The sequence below is a fragment of the Bos grunniens genome, chromosome 7 (assembly GCF_055505025.1).
Source record: "Bos grunniens cultivar Pamir isolate PY7600 chromosome 7, Bosgru_T2T1.0, whole genome shotgun sequence".
Classification (NCBI taxonomy): Eukaryota; Metazoa; Chordata; class Mammalia; order Artiodactyla; family Bovidae; genus Bos; species Bos grunniens.
The window spans coordinates 14395879-14407687 of record NC_141171.1 but is presented as its reverse complement, the minus strand read 5'-3'; the positions used below and the strand labels follow the sequence as shown (position 1 = coordinate 14407687).

The 11809-nt window shown below is 39.4% G+C and overlaps 1 protein-coding gene across 5 annotated transcripts in view; it reads right to left on the bottom strand.

The window, feature by feature from the left end:
- Positions 1-11809, bottom strand: part of LOC147368539 (zinc finger protein 426-like) — a 37996-nt gene that overhangs the window by 14704 nt on the left and 11483 nt on the right. For all 5 annotated transcript variants that reach the window (XM_086409092.1, XM_086409091.1, XM_086409089.1 and 2 more), the window contains exons 2-5: positions 2312-2401; positions 1667-1793; positions 942-1022; positions 29-111 (exon numbers count right to left, since the gene is read on the bottom strand). In XM_086409092.1, coding sequence (XP_086265218.1) covers positions 29-111; positions 942-1022; positions 1667-1793; positions 2312-2344 — 324 coding nt within the window. In that variant the 5' untranslated portion in view covers positions 2345-2401. The remainder of the gene's footprint in view (positions 1-28; positions 112-941; positions 1023-1666; positions 1794-2311; positions 2402-11809) is intronic.

The window sequence follows — 11809 nt, the reverse complement described above, 5'->3', positions numbered from 1 at the left end:
TTTTATGAATGAAACTTACTGATCTTACCATTTGTACCCTATTTGATGTTTTTTCTGGCAAAATATCCTGCTGAATTCCCAAGTCATTGGATATAAGTTGCATTTCCCATTCTAAAGGAAAAGAGAATAAATTTAAGACTTTGCACAAAGAAGTGGATGTTAAAGGGGTTAAAAACAATAAGGCTCATCTGTGTAAGTTTCCAATTTAACATATCTTTTAAAAAGGCAAGACACACGTGAGGAATTTGACAATGACAAAAATTAAGCAAGAATATATATATGTATTGAGTACTTGATTTAAAAGATGAGTCTATGGAGAGTAAAAAGGAAGAAAAGAGAATATTATTAGGGAAAGTTCTGGACAAAGAACATACATCTACATGATAAAACTAAGGGACTTCACTGGTGGTCCAGTGATTAAGAATCTGCCTACCAATGCAGGGGACACATGTGAGATCTCTGGTCCTGAAGCTAATATGGCATGTGCTGTGGAAGAGCCAAGGCTGTGTGCTACGACTGAGCCTGCAGTGTAGAGCCCAAGTGACACAACTAGTAAGTCTGGAGGCCCTAGAGCTCATTGTCTGCAACAAGAGAAACTATCCAATGAGAAGCCTGCACACCAAAAGTAGAGTAGCCCCTGATCGCTGCAACTAGAGAAAGCCTGCAAGCAGCAACAAAAAGCCTATATACAGCGCCCCCACCCCTCAAAAAAAAAATATATATATATATTTAACTAATACAGAAAAAAAAGGCTATTTTGTGAGATCACAGGAAAGTCTGATTAAATGTATGTACGTATGAGAAGTTCAAGAAGCCACGGAACATTAGAAACCAATATCCTCAGCCTTCTGAGAGAAAGCACATTTCAATAAGCCTCCTTCTTATAAATTCAAAACACACTGAAATTGAATTGACATGGGAAGTTCTTTATAATTGCTCACCTTGGAGGATTCCTCTCTCCACAGTTTTTAATACGTCTTGTTCCAACCAAGAGATTAAAGTGGGTTTGATTGCTTGATATCCTGTTCATGAGGAAAGATATACTAATGAAAAAGTCCCTGCCAAGCATGACAAACCTTCCCATGAATCAGGTCCTATATCTAATCAAGTCATTAGAATGAATGTGGTAATAATTTTGTTTTGTTGTTGTTGTTGTGTGGTAATAATTTTTAAAGAGATAAAAAGGCAAATAGCTCCTCTTTCTGTGTGTCAAAGAGATTGTATCTGTGGTCAGTGAAAAACATATTCAAACCTATGTGAACATTTACAAAGCACTGAGAATGTTGTTAAATGGGAAATGAAGTAAATGTAAAAGAGATGTTTGGTCTCATGGAGAAGCTGCTAAACTAGTGGTTGCCAAATGCTAGTTTCAAGAATCATGCCCACTGTCCGTTAAAACAGATAACTGGGCCCAAATTTCTAAGTTTGACACTATGCCAAAGGTGAACTCTTGAGAATGCATATTTCAAACAAGAGTCATGATAATGCTGTTAGTTCTCAAAGCACATTGTTACAGAAAGTATACTGGAGTAAAACTCGTTCCTTAGATACGAGTGTCTAGTAGTTTCCATTGTGTTCAGGTTGGCATCACCCATCTTGGAACATAGAAGGTACAGCACATATATGTCCATTCCCTAAGAGTGTAATGGAATGATGGCAGCCTTACCTGCTGTGGTCAGGTTCTTGTAGTTTTCCAGCATCACATTTCTATATAGCTTTCTTTGAAAGGGATTCAGTAAAGTCCACTCTTCCTGGTTGAAGTACACAGCCACATCAGTGAAGGTCACTGAGTCCTAAACCATCACACACAAAGTAGTTTCAGTAAAGTAAGATCTCCAACAATGTACAGTGGAGAATGAGGAAGGGAGCCCCAATATCAACAGAGGGCCTCAAGGTCTCTCATCATCTCTTCCAGGACACAATGGTCTTAGCTCTCCTTTCTAGCTAGACCCACTCGTGATTGATATGGAACCAGTAACACAGTCCTGAACAAATTACACATAATTGGGCAAGCTAATACATAAGGTCACTAAGAAATATATACCCTCATTCTGTACCATGTCAGAATAGTCAAAATAAAACAAATGCAGCAGCAATCATGACACAATATCAGAAGGTAATTACTGAAATACTAAGATTATTCAGAGTAATCCCTCATCAATTACTCCCCCTTTCACATGGGGAGGAAATTCAAAAGGGACTCAGACTAGCTTTATTTAAGAAGCTGTGTACATAGGTCTAACCAGAAGGAAATGTTTCCATGTGGTGCATGCAGTAGCTCACTCTGTATAAGGATGCCCTGTCTTCTTACCTGAGAACAATCCCTCAAACACTCAGCTACCATCCTGTCTTGCCTCTATCTTTTCCTCAGGATCGCATAAAGGGTCCTTAGAAAGAAGACCTATGAGAAAAGAAAGAAGGCATGGGCATTCAGAGATGATCATAATTCCCACAATCACTGTGTGAAAGTCATTCCATTCTAGTTTGAAATTCCTGAATATCCCTGCACACTCAGAAAATGTCACATTGAGAGGAAAGCAGGTGAAGTAGGACCTTGAGCTCACCTCCCCTCAGGAACATATCAAAAATACATCTATATGGAGCCCCTTCAAACTAAAAAAAACTGGAGACAGAACGATGTCTAAAACCAAGGCTGTAAAAATGATCCAGAGTCAGGTAGGAAAGGAGGGGAATTGATCTGGTTTTAGTGTTTGCTGTCAAGTAGAGTGCACACTTGAGGGTATGCAGCAGATCTGGACCCAGTACTGTATCTGAATAAGGTGAGTTAGGCCAGTGCTCGGACTTGTGGAGGTTGTGGGTCAGGAGCTGTCTGTATACCTGACTGGCTTCCTAGACAGTCTCAGTGTGTGTCTGGCCCACAAAAACCCTCCTGTTCCAGCGTTGCTTCCTCCAAGGCAAAGGTACAGTTGGTGGGAGCAGAGAGAGTGCAAACATGGACAGAACAGAACCGACTGAGGCAACATTCAGGGCTTCTGCTTCCAGGACCTTGGAACCAGACCTGGCTCCTGCCCCTGATGACAGGGTAGTGACAGCCACTGTGCACAGGAGAAAAACAGCTCACACATGGCTCTGGCTCTAGCCATTGTATCACCAGCACAACTTCCTAACAAGGACACCCGAGGAAAGACATAATCTGTGCTGACCACATTTTATTTTTTGTTTTAAAGATTTATTTATTTATATTTGGCTATGCTGGGTCTTCTTTGCCATACTCAGTTACAGTGAGCTGGGGCTACTCTGTAGTTGTGCATGGGCTTTTCATTGGGTTGGCTTCTCTTGTTCTGGAGCACAGGCTCTAGGGTGAAAGGACTTATTAGTAGTTGCAGCATGTGGGTTCAGTAATGCAGTACCCAGGCTCTAGAGCACAGGCTCAATAGTTGTGGCACGCAGTCTTAGTTGCTCTGTGGCATGTGGGATCTTCCTGGACCAGAGATCAAACCCATACCCACTGCATTGGCAGGTGGACTCTTCACCACTGAGCCACCAAGGAAGCCCCTTTATTTTAATTTTTAAAGTTTTATTTCTTAAATTTTGCCCATGCCACACAGCTTGTGGGATCTGAGCTCCACTACCAGGGATCAAGCACTGTAGTGGAATGTGGAGCCTCACTCAAGGGACTGCCAAGGAAGATTCTTCTCTGCTTAAATCCAGCTCTCCCACCAAAGCTCCTGCACACAAAGACTGCATAGGGACCTACAAAAGGACACACCTTCAAAGATGAGATAGGTAAATGCTTCACTTAATTTCACAGAGAAAGTGAAATAAAATGAGAAGATAAAGGAATTTGTTTCAAACAAAAGAACAAGGATAAAACATAGATGAAACAACTAATTTAACAGAGATAAATAATATATGAAACAATCAGTTTAAAGCATTAGTAAAAGAACTCCAGGGCTTCATCAGATGAAGCAAATGAAGATGAAATAGGCAGTCTACCTGAAAAAGAATTCAGTGTAATGATATTAAAGATGATACAAGACCTCAGAAATAATATGTGGGCATGGATAAAGAACGGAGGCACAGATTGAGAATGTAAAAGAAACATTTAACAAGGACCTATAAGAGACAAAAAACAGACAATCAACAATGAAAAACGTAAGAACTGAAATAAAAATACACTGGAGGGAACCAATAGCAGAATAACTGAGGCAGAAGAATGGATAAATGAGTTGGAAAATAGAATGGTGGAAATAACCAAAGCAGAGAAGAATAGAGAAAAAAGAAGGAAAAAGAAACGAGGACAGTCTTAAAGACTCTGGGACAAAATTAAATGCTCCAATATTCAAATGACAGGGGTTTCAGAAGAAGAAGAGGAAAAGGGTATGAGAAAATATTTGAGATTACAGTTGGAAAATTCCTTAGGGTGAGGGGAAAGGAAATAGTAACCCAAGTCCAGGAAGCCCAGAGTCTCTCGTAAAGAAAAACCTCAAAAGAACGACACCAACATACATATTATTCAAACTAACAAAAATTAAATACAAAGAAAAACGATTAAAAGCAGCAAGGGAATGCTGGTGGAAAAGGAAACTGATACAGCCAAATGGAAAACAATATGGAGATTCCTTTAAAAATTAAGAATTAATCTACCATATGACTCAGAAATCTCACTACTAAATTATAGTATTTATTGCAGCAATATTTACAATAGCTACGAAATGGAAGCAATCTAGATGTCCAGTGACAGATGAATGGATATAGCAATTATGGTACAGTAATACAGTGGATTTTACCCAGCTATAAACAGGAACAAGTCTGAGTCAGTTATAGTGGATGAACCTATACCATCTTATACAGAGTGAAGTCAGAGGAAAAAAACAAGAATCATATATTAACGCATATACATGGAACATAGCAAAATGGTACTTATGAACCTGGCAGAGAAGAAACTGTGGACACAGAAGGGGAAGGAGAGGGTGGGCTGTATTCAGAAAGCAGCACTGACATATATACACTATCATGTGTAAAATACTAGTGGGAAGTTGCTTAATAACAAAGGGAGTCCAGTCTGGTGCTCTGTGATGACCAACAGGGGTGGGATGTGGGAAGAAGAGGGAGACTCAGAAGGGAAGTGATACATACATACATACATATTATGTAAACTTGCGACTGATTCTCAGTTATACAGCAGAAACCAACACAAAATGTAAAGCACAAGGATGCTAGGGCTTTCCAGGTCATTCAGTGGTAAAGAACCCATCTGCCAATGCAGGAGACATGGGTTCGATCCCTTGATCAGGAATATTCCTTGGAAAAGGAAACGCCAACCCACTCCAGGATTCTTGCCTGGGAAATGTCATGGACAGAAGACCCTGTTAGTCCAAAGGGTTGCAAAGAGTTGGACATGACTTGGTGACTAAAGAAGAGCAATAAATAAGAATGATAACTGGAGAAAAGAATGAATGAACATAGTTCAAGTTGTAACAAGGAACATAAACAATAAAAAAGAACCAGTCAGATGTGAAGAATAAAATGACTGAAATAAAAAACATGCTGCTGCTGCTGCTAAGTTGCTTCAGTCATGTCCGACTCTGTGCGACCCCATAGACGGCAGCCCACCAGGCTCCCCCGTCCCTGGGATTCTCCAGGCAAGAACACTGGAGTGGGTTGCCATTTCCTTCTCCAATGCATGGGAGTGACAACTGAAAGTGAAGTAGCTCAGTCATGTCCGACTCTTAGCGAACCCATGGACTGCAGCCTACCAGGCTCCTCCATCCATGGGATTTTCCAGGCAAGAGTACTGGAGTGGGTTGCCATTGCCTTCTCCAAAAAAACATGCTAGGAAGTATTAATGCTACGAAGTATCAGATCAGGGGGCACAGGAGAGTGCACAACTGATGTGGAAGATAGAATAACAAAAATCACCCAATCAGAAAAACAGAAAGAGAAAACAAAATTTGAAAAAATGAGAACAGTATGGCAATACCCTGGCAGACTAGTGGTTAGGACTCAGTGCTTTCACTACTGTGGGCCTGGATTTGATTCCTTATCAAGAAATTAAGATCCTGCAAACTGGGTGTTGTGGTGGAAGAAAAAGGGACAGGTTAAGGAATCTCTGGTCTAATATAAATGATTCTAACATTCTCGTAATTGGGTCTCAGAAGAAGAGAGAAAAAGAGGGGAAAAAATGTATTTGATAAAAATATGAAAACACAGAGCTTGCTGTAGCTCAGATCACGAGTTCCTGATTGCAAAATTTAGGCTTAAATTGAAGAAAGCAGGGAAAACCACTAGGCCATTCAGGTATGACCTAAATCATACCCATTATAAGTGAAGGTGACATACAGATTTAAGGGATTATATCTGGTAGACAGAGTGCCTGAAGAACTATGGATGGAGGTTCATAATACTGTACAGGAGGCAGTGACCAAAACCATCCCAAAGAAAAAAATGAAAAAAGCCAAAGTGGTTGTCTGAAGCCAAAGCTTTACAAATAGCTGTGCAAAGAGAAACAAAAGGCAAAGAAGAGGAAAGACATATACCCAAGTGAATGCACAATTCTAGAAAACCGCAAGGAGAGATAAGAAGGCCTGCTTAAATGAAAAAAACAAAGTTAATAGAGGAAAACAACAGAATGGGAAAGACTAGACATATCTTCAAGAAAATTGGACATATGAAGGATGTTCATGCAAGCATGAGCATGATAAAAGACAGAAACGGTATCATCAAACAGAACCAGGGAAGATTAAGAAAAGGTGGCAAAAATACACAGAAGACCTATTAAAAAAAGTATTAATGACATGGATAACCACGATGGTGTGCTCACTCACCTAGAGACAGACATCTTGGAGTGTGAAATCAAGTAGGCCTTAGGATGCATTACTACAAACAGAGATAGTGGAGGTGATGGAATTCCAGCTGAGCTATTTAAAATCCTAAAAGATGATGCTGTTAAAGTGCTGTACTCAATACATCTGCAAATTTGGAAAACTCAGCAGTGGCCACAGGCCTGAAAAAGGACAGTTTTCATTCCAATCCCAAAGAAGGCCAATGCCCTAAAATGTTCAAACTTCCATATAATTGCACCCTTTTCACATATGCTGGAGAAGAAAATGGCAACCCACTCCAGTATTCTTGCCTAGACAATCCTGTGGATGGAGGAGCCTGGTAGGCTGCTGTCCACGGGGTCACACAGAGTCGTACATGACTGCAGTGACTTAGCAGCAGCAGCAGCAACAGCACATATGCTAGTAAGGCTACGCTCAAAAATCTTTCAAGCTATGCTTCAACAATACATGAACCGAGAACTTCCTGATGTACAACCTGGGTTTAGAAAATGCAGAGGAAACAGAGATCAAATTGCCAACACTTATGGACCATAGAAAGGCAAGGGAGTTTCAGAAAATCATCTACTTCTGCTTTATTAAGTATGCTATAGTCTTTGACTGGGTGGATCACAACAAACTGTGGAAAATTCTAATGAGTGAGAATACCAGACCACCTTAACTGTTCCTTGAGAAACGTGTATGTGGATCAAAAAGCAAGTGAAGCAGTCAAGGAAGGGTGACTGGTTCAAAGTTGAGAAAGGAGTACAAGAAGGCTGTATATTGTCACCTTGCTTATCTAATTTCAATGCTGCTGCTAAGTCACTTCAGTCGTGTCCATCTCTGTGTGACCCCATAGACGGCAGCCCACCAGGCTCCCCCATCCCTGGGATTCTCCAGGCAAGAACACTGGAATGGGTTGCCATTTCCTTCTCCAATGCATGAAAGTGAAAAGTAAAAGTGAAGTCGCTCAGTCGTGTCTGACTCCCAGCAACCCCATGGACTGCAGCATACCGGGCTCCTCCATCCATGGGATTTTCCAGGCAGGAGTACTGGAGTGGGGTGCCATTGCCTTCAGCAAGACGGGATGAATCACAAGTGGGAATCAAGACTGCTAGGAGACATCATCAACAACCTCAGAAATGCAGATGATACCACTCTAATGACAGAAAGTGAAGAGGAACTAAGGAGCTTCTTGATGAGGGTGAAAGAGGAGAGTAAAAAGGCTGGCTTAAAACTCAACGTTAAAAAAACTAACTCAATCATGGTATCTGTTCCCATCACTTCATGGCAAAGAGAAGTGGCAGAAAAGTAGAAGCAGAAACCATATTTTCATTATCTCCAAAATCACTGTGGATGGTGACTGCAGCCATGAAGTTAAAAGACGGTTGGTCTTTGGAAAAAAAACCTATGACAAACCTAGACAGTGTATTAAATAGAAGAGACATCACTTGCCAACAAAGTTCTGTTTATTCAAAGTTGTTTTTCCAGTAGTCATGTATGGATGTGAGAGTTGGATCATAAAGAAGACTCAGTGCCAAAGTATTCATGCTTTTGAAATGTGGTTCTGGAGAAGATTTTTGAGAGTCCCTTGGAATACAAGGAGATCAAACCAGTGGATCCTAAAGGAATCAACTCTGAATACTCATTGGAAGGACTGATGCTGAAGCTGAAGTTCCAATACCTTGGCCACTTGATGCAAAGAGCTGACTCACTAGAAAAAACCGTGATGCTGGGAAAGACTGAAGGCAAAAGGAGAAGGGGGTGGCAGAGATAAGATGGTTAGATAGCATCACTGACTCAAAGACATGAATTTCCCAGAGAAAACTCTGGGAGATACTTAAGGATAGTGAAGACTGACGTGCTGCAGTCCACAGATCACAAAGTCAGACACATCTTAGCAACTGAACAACAACAACAACAAGAATGACTGAAAATTTCCCAAAATGGAAGAATGAAACAGATATACAGCTACAGAAAGCACAGAGTGTCAAACAAGATGAACCCAGAGACACACACCAAAATATATCATAATTAAAATTCAAAAGGTAAACAGAGACTTCTAAAGGCAGTAAGAAAAAACAAGGAGTCATATACAAGGGACCCACTTAAGGCTATCAACTGATTTTTCTGCAGAAACCTTGCAGGACAGTGGGGCATATACTTTGAAAGTGCTAAAAGGGAAAAACCTACAAATTAAAGATACTCTACCCAGCAAGGTTATCATTCAAAATCGAAGGCGAGACAAAGAACTTTCAGGTAAGCAAAAACTAGAGGAGTTCATCAAATCTAAAACAACTCTAAGAGAAATAGTAAAGGGTCTTCTCTTAAGTGGAAAAGAAAAGGCTACGAGCAGAAGAATGTATAGGAAAGAAAAGTCCCATTAGTAAAGTAAATATATAGTAAAGCCTGTGTAATAACCATTTAAGTAAGGAAGTACAAAGATTAAGTAAGGAAGTACAAAGGAAGTACAAAGAAACTATAACTACAACAATCAATTAAGTGTTAAACAAGAATATGACATTAAAGACAAAAAACATGTAATAAGGGAGAAATAACATAGATGTTTTAGAATGTTCTTGAAATTAAATCACTATTAGTTTAAAACAAGCAGATCTAGTTACAGGTCAACATATGAATCCCAGGATAATCACAAATTAGTAAAGCTAAAGACACACATACAGATTGAAAGTGAAAGGATAGGAAAAAGATAGTCCATATAAAGGCAAACGAACAAGAATTTGGAGTAGCAATACTCAGAGTAGACAAAGTAGACTTTAAGACAAAGTCTAAATAAAAGACAAAGGACATTATGTAATGATAAGGGATTAACATAACAGAATGTAACAGCTGTTAACATATGTGTATCTAATACAGGAGAAGCTAAATAAATAAAGTAAGTATTTACAGACATAAAGGGAGACATTGAGAGTAATACAATAATAATAGGGAATTTTAACATCCAACTACCATCAGTGGCAGAGAAGGCAATGGCAACCCACTCCAGTACTCTTGCCTGGAAAATCCCATGGATGGAGGAGCCTGGTAGGCTGCAGTCCATGGGGTTGCTGGGAGTCAGACACGACTGAGCGACTTCACTTTCACTTTTCACTTTCATGCACTGGAGAAGGAAATGGCAACCCACTCCAGTGTTCTTGCCTGGAAAATTCCAGGGACGGGGGAGCCTGGTAGGCTGCCATCTATGGGGTCGCACAGAGTCAGACACGACTGAAATGACTTAGCAGCAGCAGCAGCAGCAGCATCAGTGGACAGATCATCCAGACAGAAAATCCAGAATAAAACAGTAGTCTTAAGACATATTTGGCCACTTGGACTTAATAGATACCTACAGGACATTCCAACCCAAAACAGAGACATAAACATTCTTCACAAGTGCACATGGAGTGTTCTCCAAGACAGATGACATGTCTGCTCAACAAATTTAATGGACCAAAATAATATCAAATATTTTTTCTGACCACAATGCTGTGAAATAAAGAAATCAATTACAGAAAGAAAAATGGGAAAAGAACAAATATGTGGAGACCAAACAACATATTACTACAAAATGAATGGGTCAACAAAGAAATTGGAAAATACCTCAAGACACATGAAAATAGAAACGAAACATCCCCAAATTGATGGGATGCAGCAGAAGTAGTCATGATGGGGGATTTTATAATGATACAGGTCTATCTCAAGATGTAAGAAAAATCTCAAGTTAACAACCTAACTTATCATCCAAAGGAATTAGAAAAAGAAGAACAAAGCCTTAAGCTAGCAGAAGGAAAGAAGTAATAAACATCAGAGAGAAAATAGAGAACCTCAAGTCCCCTGCATTAGAAAAGATCAGTGAACCCAAATGCAGGTCTTTTGAAAAGATAATTAGTGTTGATAAGGCTTTAGCCTGTCTCATTAAGGAAAAAGAAGACCCAAATAAGCAAAATAAATAATGAAAGAGGAGAAATTATAACTGATTCCACACACACAGAAATAATCAAAAGGGAATACTATGAGAAAAAAGAAAGTATACTATAAAGTTATATGTCAATAAATTGAACTAGGAGAAATATGTATCTAGAATTACAAAACCTTTGAAAACTGAATAGGAATCCATGGATAATCTAAGTAGACTGATTACTAATGTTGAAACTGAATCAGCAATCAAAATCCCCCCAAATTAAAAGTCCAGGCAAGGCAGCTGCACAGGAGAATTCTATCCCACATATAAAGAAGGCTGAATACATATGCTTGTGCCACACAGCATATGGGATCCCAGTTCTCTGACCACCAGGGATTGAATCAGTGCCCGCTGCATTGAAACAGTCTTAAACACTGGACCACCAGGGAAGTCCCTTAATGTCTATTCCCAAAATAAGAAGAGGTGGAAATACTCCCAAATTCTTTCTATGAGACCACGATTACCCTGATGCTAAAACCTGAAAGAGGTAGTATAAAAAAAATTAGATTACAGGCCAATAATTCTTATGTATAGAGATACAAAAATTCTCTGCAAAATATTAGCAAATAGAATTCAACAGTCTATAAAATGGATTATTCACAATGATCGAGTGAGATTTATTCCAGGGATGAAAAAATGGTTCAAAATCTGATCATCAAGCAATGTCATACACTACATTAATAAAAGGATACTAAAAATCACAGATAATTTCAATTAATGCAGGAAAAACACTGAATAAATTCACCATCTATTCACGATAATGACTCTCATCAAAGTTGGTATGGAGGGAACACATCTCAACATAATGAAGGCCATTTATGACAAGCCCCAGCTAACATCATACTCAATGGAATACAGAAAGCTTTTCATTTAAAATCAGAAGACAAGAATGCCCACTCTCATAACTTCTCTTTAATGAAGTATTGGATGTCCCAGCCACAGCTATCAGATGAGAGAAAGAAACAAAAGGCATCCAGATTGGAAAGGATGAGTACAATTGCCACTCTTTGCAGATTACATGGTACTATATACAAAAATACTCTAAAGTCACCATCAAAAAACTATT